Source organism: Hyla sarda, chromosome 3 (assembly GCF_029499605.1).
Source record: "Hyla sarda isolate aHylSar1 chromosome 3, aHylSar1.hap1, whole genome shotgun sequence".
Classification (NCBI taxonomy): Eukaryota; Metazoa; Chordata; class Amphibia; order Anura; family Hylidae; genus Hyla; species Hyla sarda.
The window spans coordinates 378,289,842-378,304,852 of NC_079191.1; the positions used below are offsets into that span (position 1 = coordinate 378,289,842).

The 15,011-nt window shown below is 41.4% G+C and overlaps 1 protein-coding gene across 4 annotated transcripts in view; it reads left to right on the forward strand.

The window, feature by feature from the left end:
- LOC130360833 (serine palmitoyltransferase 3-like) overlaps window positions 1-15,011 on the forward strand; it is a 196,032-nt gene that overhangs the window by 153,431 nt on the left and 27,590 nt on the right. For all 4 annotated transcript variants that reach the window (XM_056563392.1, XM_056563391.1, XM_056563390.1 and 1 more), the window contains 3 exons: window positions 212-366; window positions 2,014-2,162; window positions 12,305-12,429. In XM_056563392.1, the coding sequence (XP_056419367.1) occupies window positions 212-366; window positions 2,014-2,162; window positions 12,305-12,429 (429 nt within the window). The remainder of the gene's footprint in view (window positions 1-211; window positions 367-2,013; window positions 2,163-12,304; window positions 12,430-15,011) is intronic.

Here is a 15,011-nt window from a genome sequence, read left to right on the forward strand (position 1 = left end):
AAGATAAAGATACCCATTATCGTATCCTAGTTTTGTCAGTATCCTCCAGTACTGTATTAAAATATATATTTATTAGGACTGCCCTGTGTAATGAATTTACTGGCTCACATTGCCACACAGGAGAAGACGTTTTGGGTTCATTGCCACAGTAAGTGATGAGAAAAGTGTGTAAAGCAAAGTTATGATGACCCTTTCTTTATAACAATTGTAGGACTTTGTACCCCTTTATCAAGACTTTGAAAACTTCTACACAAGAAATCTATACATGAGAGTCCGAGACAATTGGAACCGCCCTATCTGCAGTGTCCCTGGACCTCAGTTTGATCTCATGGAGAGAGTAACTGATGACTACAACTGGACCTACAGGTGATTCGGTCTGACATGTTTGACCTGTGGCTAAAGAAATGAAGCTCATGTGTAGTGTGTTTAGCACTAGTAGGCTATATTCCACAGTGTATTTTGATTTTACAAACAAAAATCTAAAATGTTTTTTTTTTTCCTTCCATTTGGACCACTTTTTAAGCCATTTTTAAAGGGGGTTATCCAGAGGAGAGGCAGGGTACTGAACTATGCCCATTGTATAAGAGATAAAAATAAATGTCTACTTACCTCCAGCATTCCAATGGTGCCTCCAGTGTCCTGTTCCAGTCCTCCAATGCAAACGTCTTCCTGAGCTGCAGAGTGACTATTTATTTATTTTTAAGTTTTTGAGCCAAAGCCAGAAATGGGTTCAAAAGAAAGAGAAATAGAAAAGAAGGACTTAAAATGTTCCTTCCTCATTGATCCACCTCTGGCTTTGGCTCAAACTGCACTGGCAAAAAAAAATAATAAATTGGTATTGGTGCGATGACCCCTTAGGTCTAGATTCCATGGCTAGAGGCATTTGGAGCATTGGATGCTGCACAGAACTCTTCTCTGGTTTAGGACTGTAATGGCCAAATATATTTCCCTTTTTACATGTTTAAAGGGAATCTGTTAGCACTTAGAACAGAGTTGCTGACAGTGTTACGTAGCTGATGGCTAATGCTGATCATAACTTTCCTGTAGCTCTCCATGTTTTGTAAACTTAAAAAGACCTTTTTTTCTTAAATGAAGAGTAAAAGAGGCGTTGGCCAGCCAGATCTGTGCGCGGTCTGGCACCTCTCTCTGCCTCTTTCCCTCTTCCTCTCCCTTCTACTAAAATTCAGCATGAGCGCAACATAATAATCACTTTCCTGTGCCATCAGTGCGAAGGGCGGTGCCCACATGGTGAGTTGCTCAGCTAGGGAGTGGAACTGGCTTCAGATACTCAGCCCCATGTGCTTTGTTCATGTTCAAGAAAGATTCCCTTCATTCTGCAGTTTTGGCAATACCAGATACATAGATAAACAGATTTATTTTTTTATGCTTCTTTTTCAAATAAAAACACTTTTTTTTTTTCTTTTGTTCACCATATGTTAAAAGCTCAGGCTTTATTGACAGCTGTTGTTTTTGTGGGATGATTTGATGCTTTTATTGGTGCCATTTTTTTTTTTTTTTATGTGGGGACCAGAAAGCAGCAATTCTGGCATGATGAATGAATGATGAACCTGATAGGTATACTAGTATAGCGGAACTGGATGCCATAATTGGGCATCCAGATGCCATAGCAACCAGTCAGCACCCCACTGTTTCGGGGAAGCAGATGGAATCATATAGGGAGCTGCCTATTTCTGTCTAACCACCATGCTATGGTCGTTATTGGCTGCAGCATCTAGTGGGTTAAACTGCCCGGATGGGCATTATCATGGAAATGATATAAAGTAAGCAATATTACTGAATTGGTGGCCTGGACTTCATTCGCTGCTGAGGCCAAGTCATCACCTTATACTGACTGGTGGGACCCAAGTAGAATAAGTTTGAGAAGCTCTGACCTAGAGAAAAGCACACCAGATTTAATATTAGGTACACAGCTGCCCTTTAAAGAGATAGATATATGGTATGAAAAATAGATTATAATGTAATAAAAAAATATATATATTTTGTTTAATATAGGTACACTGGAAGAGTCATTAAGGATGTTATAAACATGGGATCATATAACTATCTGGGTTTTGCCGAGAATAATGAAGAGTCGCTAGAAAGTGTGAAAAATATACTGGAGAGATATGGTGCCGGGGTCTGCAGTACAAGGCAAGAAATGGGTAAGTCAAGCATCCCTAAGGTATTAGCGATCTGTGCAAACATTGAGTCCATACTCTACTCCATGGTCAGGTAAATCCACCTCTCCTCCCTACCATTCCAATCCAATCTGTCCCCTCCACATATCATCTTCGCTCTCCTCTCAGATTACATTCACACCCATAAAGTAGCCTACATTCAGGGTATACATTGGCAAACTGCTGAATTTTATCCTGACCTACATCTCAGTGTCAAACATGTTCAGCAGTGAAAAACTTGGTGGTATTTATTGGTGAGGTAACAAAAAGCCATAAAAACGGGAGCGGTGCTCAGGACGACGCCCGCTTCGCAGGTGCTACCTGCTTCAACTGGCCCCTTTTAGGGGCCAGTTGAAGCAGGTAGCACCTGCGAAACGGTCATCGTCCCAAGCACTGCTCCTGTTTTTATGGCGTTGCTACCCCACTAATAAATAATTTGTCACCACTGAACGTGAGTGCCATCCTCTATTCCTTCTCAGTGATATTGATTTTACAATTGGAACTATAGCTTTTTGGATTGAGCATCACCACACGCTGCGGTTAGAGGCGGGGTGAATCCTGCGGGTATGCGCACCGGTGAAGTGCTGTTACAAGGAGTCTGAATAGTGCCGACCGTCCTTTGTTGCTCATCAGCTATGCACCTCAGTGTATTTGTGCTGGGTCCATTAATTTCTATGGTTCAAATGTATTTTCATAGCAACTACATTTGATCATTTCTGAGCATATACAGAGAGACTTCAAAACGCAGTCCGCCGTACTTTGAAGCCCCACAAAAAAACTGAATATGTTCAGAAATGGACCTAGTTTAGTCCTTACTAGACTACATTTACACTCTTAAACTGAACGGGCCAAATTTTAAACAGATTTGTAAATTACTGCTATTAAAAAATCTTTATCCTTCCATTACTTTTTAGCAGCTGTATGCTACAGAGGAAATTTTTTTTCTTTTTGAATTTCTTTTTTGTATTGTCCAGTGCTCTCTGCTGACACCTGATGCCTGTATCAGGAACTGTCCAGAGCAGGAGAAAATCCTCATAGCAAACCTATGCTACTCTGGAAAATTTCTGACACAGACAGAGCACTGTGGACAAGCCAAAAAAGAAATTCAAAAATCAAAGAATTTCCTCTGTAGCCTACAGCTGCTATTAAGTACTGGAAGGATAAAAATTTTCCACCGGAGTACCCCTTTATTAAGCATGTGAATGTAGAGTTATCTGTTCTAGTGATGAGCAGCATTGGCCATATTCGAATTTGCGATATTTCGCAAATATATAGACGAATATTCGTCCTATATTCGTGAATTTCGCGTATTCGTTATATTCGCATATGTGAATATTTGCATATTTGCATATTCGAGGAAGAAAACGGTGAGGGGGTGGGCAACTTTACTATTGGTTGCTAGGGATATTGTTGATAACCTCTGACAAGTGTATTTGTGTATTCTAATTGGCCCACAAGTGAAAAGAAGGAATATGCAAATATTCACATATGCAAATATGCAAATATTCACATATGCGAATATGCGGAAAAAAGTTAATATTTGTAATTTCGAATATATGGCGAATATATTCGTAATATTTGCGAATTTGCGATATTCGCGATAAAAATTCAAAATGCGAATATTCGCACCAAACACTAATCTGTTCCTCACATCTCTATCTCAAACACTTTTTTTCCTATGGATAGACAATCAATATTAGATCAGCTGGGATCTGCCTCTCATCACCCCCACAGATCCACTTTTTGAAGGGGACTGCAGTGCAGCCCCATTCACTTGAATAAGATAACGCTGCAGTACCTTGCACTGTTGCTTCTAATAGTACAGCCATACAGGTTAAAGTGCTGGTAAATATTAGACATACACCTCCAAGAGTAATCCCGGGATCAAGCAAGGCGCATGGATCTTGTTCAATTGTAGGATAGTTTATTACCCACAAAGCAATGCGTTTTGGTGGGAGACCGCTTCATCATGTATATGCCTGATGAAGCTGTCTCCCGTGAACCGCGTTGCATTGTGGGTAATACACTATACTACCATTGAACAAGATCCATGCATCTTGTTTGACCCGGAGATTACTCTTTGAGGTGTTTGTTTGGTTGCTGTTACTACCTCAGGAGCGGCTGCTGGACCCTGGTTATCATGCTTCCACCTGCTGTTACCATTGTTGTATGTGGCTTAGTACAACCATCACTGGTGAGCACCAGATCTTCTGGTTTTCAATATAATTTTGCCTTACGCTATCACACATGGATCGCTTTCCTTTGTTCTACTTGGTAAATATTAGAGGCAGAGACCCTTCCACAGCTAAGTCACTTCAAACAGCTGATTGGGTGGAGGTGTTGGAAGTAAAACCCTATCTGACCGATCTAGTATTGGGGGCCTATCCTGAGAATAGGCCATCGATTTTATAAAGCTTTTAAACCCATTTAAAGGGGTACTCCTGTGGAAAACTTTTTTTTTTTTTTTTTTTTATAAATCAACTGGTGCCAGAAAGTTACAGATTTGTAAATTACTTCTATTTAAAAAATCTTAATCCTTCCAGTACATATTAGCTGCTGAATACTACAGAGGAAATTGCTTTCTTTTTGGAACACAGTGCTCTCTGCTGACATCATGACCACAGTGCTCTCTGCTGACATCTCTGTCCATTTTAGGAACTGTTCAGAGCAGGAGAAAATCCCCATAGCAAATATGTCAGCAGAGAGCACTGTGGTTATGATGTCATGATGTGTTCCAAAAAGACAACCATTTCCTCTGTAGTATACAGACCCTAAAAAGTACTGGAAAAATTAAGATTTTTTAATTGAAGTAATTTACAAATCTGTTTAACTTTCTGGCACCAGTTGAAAAAAAAATTTTTTTCCACGGGAGTACCCCTTTAAGTGTTCTAGATTGTAAGCTTTCATTGATAGAACTCTTCTTCTGTATCAGTTTATTGCTCAGTTATTACAATTGTATATGCTAATTGCTGCTACTTTTGAAGCCCAAAGGGGACCGGATCTAGTTGAAAGTGTACAAAGACGCTGCTTGGCTAAATGTTCTTCATATGTATTTATTCAATCTTCCAAGTAATTCTTATCTCTTTATAGTATCGCAGATAAGTAGTAATATACATTTTCCTAACGTCTATAAAATGAACTTTTACCCACTTATAATCTCAGTCTACGCCACTAAGTATTTCCAGTAAGATCAACACACACTCTTTACATCACATTGTCTGCTACAGTGTTACCTTTTCAGAATGTTCTCTTAAACACTGGAAAAACCTGTTTTCTATGTGGAATGTGTATTACCTAAAGCACAACCTTGTTGACCCGGAAACTAAGTTTTCACATGTGACTAACAGAATTTCCAAGTCTGAAGAAGTAACCTGCAAAACTCTTGCTTACATAGTAATAACCCTTACAAATGTTACTTTCTGCACACTATATATACTGTATGTGTGTGTGTGTGTGTGTGTGTATATATATAATATATATTTTGGAGTGGCTGTATTAGTTCAGTGATGTGGATGAAAAATCATAGCACAATTTTGTAATACCTTTTTTTTTATTGGACTAACAGTATTTTGTAAAGGCAAGCTTTCAGGAAGTCAAAGGCATTTCTGAGCACATAGGAAGAAAACACACAGGTTACATCTCACAAAATATCCAAGGGTTAAAACAACATATGTGGAGAATTCACACTAAGTTGGGCTATAAATTGTACATAAGATGATGGACCACATAGATGATGGTAAGGAGGGAGGTGGGAATTCATGGGAATTACTACATATCATAGTGTTGTGGTGGAAAAAATGTAAAGTTCTAGGACATAAAGTCAGAAGAAATGTCCTGCCTGGTATTACCTATAAGGCAGCTCTATCTGCTCACCTGTGCCTGAGCAATATTGTGTCTCTTGCAGTTACCTCCAGCAAGAGCTGTAGCTAGCTCCTTTTGTGCCTGAGGCAAGCCCAATAAAATTGCACCCCCCCCCCCCCCCCACACACACACACACACACACACACACACTAAAAATAAGTAAATAAATAAATAAATAGTTACAGGAGTGGTTCTGGAGTATAATACAGGCATTAACTCAGAAACAGTACAGGAAAAATAATGTAATGTATGTACACAGTGACCCTACCAGCAGAATAGTGAGTACAGTCCTGGAGTATATAATGGGATATAACTCAGGATCAGTACAGGATAAGTAATGTAACATGACCTTGCATTCACTGAAATAGTGAGATTTTGGCCGATGGGTGGCACTCATTGTGAAAAATGTATCCATTGCAGCAAATGCAAAGTCACATTACATTATTTTCCTAGGAAGCAGCAGGTCACTTACCTAGTCTCCTAAGGAAACTGAGTTGACCAATGTGATGCTCCCCAGTTACTAATATATATGTGGCAGCTCTGGACTGCAATGAAATATAACTTAAAACCAGTACAGGATAAGTAATGTAGTGTATTTACACAGTGATCCCACCAGCAGAATAGTGAGTACAGCTCTGGAGTATAATAAAAGATATAACTCAGGATCTGTACAGTAATGTATGTACACAGTGGCCTCACCAGCAGAATAGGGAGTACAGCTCTGGAGTATAATACAGGATGAGGATGTAACAGGGAGGCATTAGAAGAATGCCCATACTACATTATATATATATATATATATATATATATATATATATATATATATATATATATAATCTCCCCTCCAGCGCTTCCGCTGTGCCCTGCTTCGGTCCCCGGGTGCAATCCTCTTCCTGACTTGCAGCATGTTTTGGGCCCGGAGTGATATCGTGGCCCAGTGTGTCATACTGCTGCTGAGCCAACCAGTGACTGTAGTGATGTCCCGCCTCGGTCAGCTAAGCAGCAGCATGACGCGCTGAGCCCGAGCGTCCCACTGCAGCTCAGGATGAAGTCTGCACCCAGGGACAGGAGCAGGGCACAGCAGTTTAAATTTTTTTTTATATACCTGTAGAATGGACATTTTATCTAAAATGCACTCTGAGCTGATCAGATCCACTGTAGCAAAATTGCGGTGTCTGAGTTCATATGTTGTGTCTCCGCATGAACTATTCAAATATATCTTTAAATAAATAAACCGTACGGTCAAAGTCCAGAATTTATGATTTTTGGTCACTTTATATACCATAAAAATTAAGAAAACATGCTCAAAAAATCCCATAGAGACAAAAATAGTAAATCTAAAAACTAAAGGTCATGGCACAAAAAGTGAGTCACCATACATCCCTGCATATGGAAAAATAGTATAGTTTCAATTACAAAAAGTAGACATTTTTAAAAAGTAGTAAAATAGGACAAAACCTATATAAATTGGGTTTTGTTGTAATCATATGGATCTATAGAATAAAGATAAGGTGTCAATGTTTTTTTTTTTTTTTTTTTTTTTTTTTTTAATACGGAAAAGTGCACTGCGTAGAAAGGGAAGCCCCCAAAACTTACAAAATGGCTTTTTTTTTTCTGCCCTTCAAATATATATTTTTGTTTCACTGTAGATTTTGTGGTATAATGAGTGATTTCATTACAAAGTACAAGTGTTGGCACAAAATACTTTTCTTTCATTATGCCTGGGCTGCCAGCATAGCCCAAAAAAAAAGGAATGGCACTCACCTGTCGTAGCTTCCTTGGTGGTGCCCAGTATCACTGCTGCAGTCCTCCACTGCTGTCTCCTTCCTGGTTGCCCCTGGTCAACATGTCACAGCTAATCACTGGCCACAGCGATGTCCCGCCAAGTCTGGTGATAAGTTGAGCAACAGTCGAGCATTGAGCCTCAGCACCAGGAAGATCAGTGCCGCCCTAGGCCAGTGATTAGCTGAGCTGCAGTTTGATGCATTGACCATGGGCAACCAGAAGGAAGACAGCAGTGGAGGACTGGAGTGGTGATACCGGGGCACCAAAAGAGGCCAGTTCGTTGTTATATCATATCAGCCAGGGCATAATGGCTGAAAAAAGATCTGGACCCCTCTTCTTGAAGGGGTTAGTCTAGTGATTCCAAACCAGGGTGCCTCCAGCTGTTGCAAAACTACAACTCCCAACATGTTTAGACAGTGAAAGGAGGTCCAGGCATGCTGGGAGTTGTAGTTTTGCAACAGCTGGATGCACCCTGGTTGGTAAACACTGGGTTAGGCCCTAAGGGGTACTGCAGGTAAGGAAAATGTATCCCCAACCTTTTCCCCAATCTAACTTTTTTTCCCCCTATTCTTTGGATAAGAGATACATTTTCCTAACCTCAGGTACCCCTTTAAGGATGCATTAATTAGGTAGGAAGGTGGGTGGGGTGGTTAGGTATGTGGGGCCTGAGGGGGTTTATTGGGGTAGGCGGGTGGGGGGGCAGGCAGGCTGGTGGGGTTTAACTATATGGAGGCACGGTCAGGTTTAATTGTTGTAGTTGGGGGGAGGGCATGCCAGTGGGGGGGGGTTACCTATATGGCGGCACTAGCGGGAGGCCTGGCGCTGCAACATTCTGTAGCAGCACAGGAAGTCAGCAAGCGGTGCCGCAGCGGTTGAGGTAGACTGACGGCGGGTGGCGGCAACATGTCACTGACGTGACGACTCACTACTCCCAGGCTTCCACTGCGGTACTCTCGGGTTGCACGCCGCAGGCTGCTTGGGAGGTAACAAAGAATAAAAGAGAGGGAGCGCGTCTGCTCCCCCTTTTACAGAGGCTCCACTGCAGCCACCTGCGGGATGATTAAAAAAAAAAGGGGGGGGACCACATCTGCGCCCTCTTTAGAGACTGTAGCTACGCCTGAGGCGACTGCCTCAGTCACCTCATGGCACCTACGGCTCTGCTTCAGCTGCTGACCAGTTGCCCCAGCCTCACCTCTGCCTGTATCCCTGGTGTTTGGCAATAGGCTATATGACAGAGTTGAGCAAACTTTTCAAAAGTTTGCTTTGGCGTGCTTGCCGAATTAAAAAAAAAAAAAAAAAAGCTTGGTTTACAGAGAACAGGTTGTTAGAAGTTTAGAGGTGTCACTTCCTGGATTTGCCGTAAAAGACATGTATTGGCCCTGGTCATAGCTACTACTCCAATTATCTACGGTGGCCTGCACTGTGCTGCACACAGACAACTGCATGGAGTGGCCCACCTTCTCCACCAAATGATTGTGCAAAGCGGGGACAGCTTATTTGGCAAAATGGCAACAAGATATGCACCACCTGGACTGGGCATACCTAATCATAAGATGGGATGGTGTTGTCTGCACCACCAACAACTTGGTACGATTTCAGAAGCTCAAATTGGCTGAAATCGTATCTGTGCACGGACATGTACGGGCCCAGTCCGTATCAAAAATCTGACCTGCTGAGAAAATGACCAGATCGTAGTCACTAACTGACTACGATCAGGTCCACAGCCCTATAATAGTTAATGGGCCTATACATGTCCGTGCACAGATACAACTTCAGACGATTTGAGCTTCTGAAATCGTATCTGTGCAGCAGACACTCAAATTGTGATGTGAAGCCAGCCTAAGGCTGACTGTCCCATACACAACTCCTCCACGTGACTAATGCTATCCTTCTGCATAGCACCAGTGAGAGAAGCAAAGGCAGAGATGATGGAACAGACCATCTAGGATGGACATTTCCACTGCACCATGTAACTGTAGATGAGGAATTCACTACAGACACCTGGCTCAATGTCATATTGTCAGACTCTTCCTCCTACTGAGATGACCGCAAATAAGTTAACCAGTCTACAAAGGCCTCATCGTCCTCCAAAAACACACAATCCCTGGAAGACAGTGAGAAGTTTTGCTTGCTGATACTACTGCTACATCTACCACATCTGCTGCTGCTGCTGATACCTGTCCTGGGCCTAGGCAAATAGGTGGTGCACACAGAGCTGCTACTGCCACTAACAATTTTTTTTTTTTTATTGAAAAAAAGTTTCTGAGGTTATATTTTGGGGTGATTTGGCACTCACCAAGTAGTCAAGTGGCAGAGGAACTGTCAGTAAACTTTCACTCTCAATACTGTAAAGCATCTTAATAGTAAACACAGGTAGAAATACTGTGTTTGATTAAATCCAGAAAATACAAACAACTTGACCTAAAATGCATATTCCACATTGACTATAGACCCTTCTGTGGTGCAGGGAACCACCTTATCACTTCGTGACACCAGGGCACCATTAGTCCAAGGTTGGATACAGCTTTGTCAGGTTACAGATAACTGTCTTTACTGAGCAGGGTGCAGGTGTTGATACACAGACAGTATGTTGCAGAGTGAGAGGAAGCAGTGCAACCCCTTGGGAGCCGTGTTGCCTTGCTGGGACTTGTGGTGCTTTCACCCAATATATTGATGCTGACTTGAGAGAATTGAAGATTGATCCATGTAGCTAGGGTTCTGTCAATGTCCTGTAGCCTTCTCCGCCAGGGCATGAACTTCCACCGTGCGGGTGATCCTTGCAGAATGACCGGATAAGATAGATTTGTTTTGGGCCTTTTCTTTAGGGCTTCTCCACACACCTCGTACCCTTTACCACATTTGTGCTCATGGTTAGAACTAGGGCTAGACTAGTCTGGGGCAACTCTCCCCCCACTACTCTATATACTAAAGAATTTAGGAGTTCCCATTGGCAGGCAGTCACATGGGTCCACACTGCTCCTCTCTTACGGGTACAATAATGCATATATAACGTATGTAGAAATAACATATAACATGATAATTATGAAAATGTGTTTAAACTTTTAGTGAAGTGCTGGAACTTGACAGAAACAATAATCAGTCCCTCTGTGGGCCCAATGCCTGTGCCGCAGGTCTGTCTGATTAAGTTCGAAGCCACAGGACAGCCTTTGGTGCTGGGACACCACGCCTCGTTCTGCAGCAACACTGCTGAGATCTGTAGTGCACCAACTGAACACAGTAATGCAGGGAGGTGATAGAAGGTTGCTGTCTGAAGTCAGCCCACTTCTCAATGCTTTGCATGGCTTGCTTTGAATTGGATAAAGGCCTTTTGGAATCAGTAGTTCCTGTGCACTGTCTGCTCTTTCTCAGCATTCTCACAAAGATGGTGGCCGCAATGCAGTGCATAGGGTTTTTTAGCCTCTTAAACTTAACTTTATGCTGCCACCTGCCTAGAAGCTGCATGTTACATAATGCAATCTATCATTGGCTTGTCTGGGGTCGTGTGGTTTTAATGCTAGCTGCAAGGTATGCTGGGCTACCCTGAGGTAATCTTAGTGTTCCTAGCACCTCTTCCATTCATTCAAGCACCAAAACATCAAGGAGATTTATCAAAACCTGTCCAGAGGAAAAGTTGCTGAGTTGCCCATAGCAACCAATCAGATCGCTTCTTTAATTTTTAAAAAGGCATCTTAAAAATAAAAGAAGCAATCTGGTTTCTATCCGCAACTCTGCAATGTTTTTCTCTGGACAGGTTTTGATAAATATACCTCCATGTGTTCCTTATCCTTTCTGCTAATAATAGCACCGATGCCAGGCTTGCACAAGCCTAGTCTGGCAAAGTTCAAAAGTTCTGCTTGCCGAATTTTCCCTAAAGTTCTGAGAGAGACTGGTTTGCCAGGCTCAGGTTGCTCATCTCTGTCTGGCCTACTGGGCCAGCCATTACAGACCACTCTTAACAGAGACCTGGTGTCATACAGCAGCAGAAATTTAACGCCACTCCTGTGTTTAGCCTCAAATCATATTCTTTCAGCGGGTCCAGATACATTGAAGTATAATAAAATAAGGGTGCCATTAAAAAGTAAACCTTGCCCCACAAAAAACACTAACCTCAAACTTGTGTCTTTTAGCGGCTAAAATTTCATATGCTTTAGTCAGCATTTCTACTGACCAACTAATACGAGTGATTTTAGGAATATTTTACAAAACAAAGATGGACAGTTCATTGAGAGTTTCTTCACAGTAGTCCCGCCAGGAAATATTAATATTTAACAATGTAGATTATGGATGTACAATAAAATTATCTTTCCAACACATTCCTTTACAGTCAAGGTTAAAGGCAAACATACACGGAATATATATATATTTTTTATCTCTAACATTTTCAAGCAATGAAACAAAAAAAAGTCCCTGCTTTCTACAGTATATCTAATGATATTAGCAATTCTTAAATCCGCATTTCTAATTGCAGTATTCTTTTGCAGGACATTTGGATATTCACCAAGAGCTGGAGGATTTGGTAGCAGAGTTCGTGAACACAGAGGCAGCCATGGTATTTAGCATGGGATTTGCTACAAACTCAACAAACATTCCAGCACTTGTTGGCAAGGTATGTCTTCATTGGAATATGTGAAAATGGTTTTAAAGGGGTTCTCCACTGCCCTGTCTTCCGGAGCTCCGCTCGCAGCGTCCGGAAGTGTATTACTCCGAACGCTGTGTGCGGGCTTCCATGTTCAAGGCCGCCCCCTCGTGACGTCACGGTAATTTTTTGTCTGGGGTATGATATGACTAAAAATCAGCAATTTTGGAAATGGCTGAAAATAAGATTCAAAATGAGTCTCAAACAAGTGTGTGAACATAGCTCTATAATGTACAGGTTAATCATTTAATAATGATTCTTTTGGTAACAGGTCTACTCTAACAGTAAAGACCATAGGTGACAGAGAAAGAAGTAATTTTTGTGTGTTTAACCAGACATCAGTTTCATACATTTTGCGCTAGTGGCTGTATTTCAGAATGGCAAGCCTATGTTTGTCAACAATCTGTATAGCACACCGCTGCCAGGAAAATGTTAGCATTATTTTTAGAATAATTTCCCCAGGTGACATAGGCCTGATACAGCCAAGTGAGCTCTCTCTACACTATCTTTCTAGCAGATGGTTATAAATCTGATTTTCGAACACTGCTTTACATACTTTTATACCTACCTTTTATATCTATTAAATGTGACAGGGTCTTGTTGAGACAACCCAAATGGGGCCCCTTTACAGTGACATACATTGACTCAAAGGGGATGTCATCTTGGCGTGTTCTCTTCTTTTTTCTCTGTCCATTCCATCCAGCCATAACTACTTTCTCCAGCCGTGACGTCTGTATCCACAGAACCTACTCTGCACATTTCCAGCATCCTCCTCAGCTTTTTCCCACCCATAATACCCCAAATGCTAATGAAGCCCCACAATAGTACTTACTAGGCCCCATGTGTGTTTTGACTCAATAGATTTTCTCCTTTGCCATAATAAAAAATAAAAAGAAAGTAATACTCGCCTCTCCCTCATTGAGCACTGCTTCCCCTTAATATAAGCACTGTCTGTGCCAGGAAGCTGTCATGATTACTTGTAGGCTGCAGGCATAGTTACATAGTTACATAGTTATTATGGTTGAAAAAAGACATACGTCCATCAAGTCCAAAGCAGCCTGTGACCTACAAACATAAGTGACAGCACTACGCTATAGACACTATGACACGGTGCTGAGCACAGCAGTGTGACTATCTTGGATCCTGACCTTTTTGCACTTAAAAGGGTTTTACAGTGAAAAACAACTTATGCCCAATTCTCAGGATAGGAGAAATGTCTGATCACGGGGACTCTCCACAATCTCCAAAACATGGCTGGTTCTCAGATTGTGCATGTGCTGCAGAGGACATGCTCTATTCTTCTCTATAGGAGTGCCAAATATGCTGGAGTACAGCACTTGGACATCTTCTGAGCTCCAATAGCAATAGTATGTCTGCAGTAGGTGCTTTCTCTAAAAGCCAGGGCCCCTTTTCTGGAGATTGTGGGGGTCCCAGCAGGGAATAAGTTGTTTTTCACTGGACGACCCCTTTAACTCATTGTCACAGTGCATACAGGGGACCACTGATCCCAGTGTGGCAGAAGGGCCCTGTTGCTAAGCCACTGGTTCTATTTCACTAAAAAATAGATTATAGAGTATGCCTTCAGCAGCCTGTCCCATCAGTTAAAGGAACTATACATACATATAGTATAATTTAAGTTTTATTTTATTACTAGAAAAACGGGTAAGGTACCATCATCTGGTCATTTAGGGCTAATGTTGGGCCCCGATTAACATGGTAGTGGTAGTGGGTAGTGGGAAGTAGTAGCAGCAGCAGCAGTATTTTCTCTTTCATAATTTTTCTGAGTAACTGAATTCCAGGAGTTACCCAGTGACATCTATAAATAAACCTGTTCACACTCAGACAATAAGAAGATAAACAAGGACATGGGAACATTATTGTTGTTCTTTATGGCGACTGAAGACTAATAATCAAGGTGGCAATAGCCTGCAGTTTAATGGCGTGATCATTTAAGCGACCCAATCGGAACAACAAAAATACCACTAAAAATTTATCAGACTGGCTAAAAACGTATTAGTCTACCTATTACGTCCTCTGCCCCCTATATGACTTCTGTAAAAGAAATAGAAGTGTTGAATGCCAGAATAAAACCAGAAGGTCTGTTCTGCACATTGTATTGCACATATACCTTTGCTTTAACCTAAATGGGTTTACGAAGATACTTAGAATTATTTGTTTTTACCTGGGTTAGCACTCTTTACACTACCTACTGTACATGTTCGGCCCCTGTATGGTTGATCCCTTTTAGGGTTTGTACAGACACAGATTTTGGCTCAGCGTTTCTTTTATGGTCTGAAGAAAAGCCACATAAAAGCCATGTTTTTTGGAGTATTTATTTATTTTTTTTAAATAGTGTGTATTAATATATGCAATGCTTTGTGTTGTGTTTTTTTTTTCTTGTCTGCCATTTTCTCTTTACAATTGGGTAATGCTTCTCCTTAAAGGGGATTTCCCACCAATTGTCATATATGTAATTAGCCCATGTGCTTGCCCTGTTATGAATGTTGTTGTCCTTAGTTACGTTCCTGAGAAGCCTAGGTTACGCATGCTTA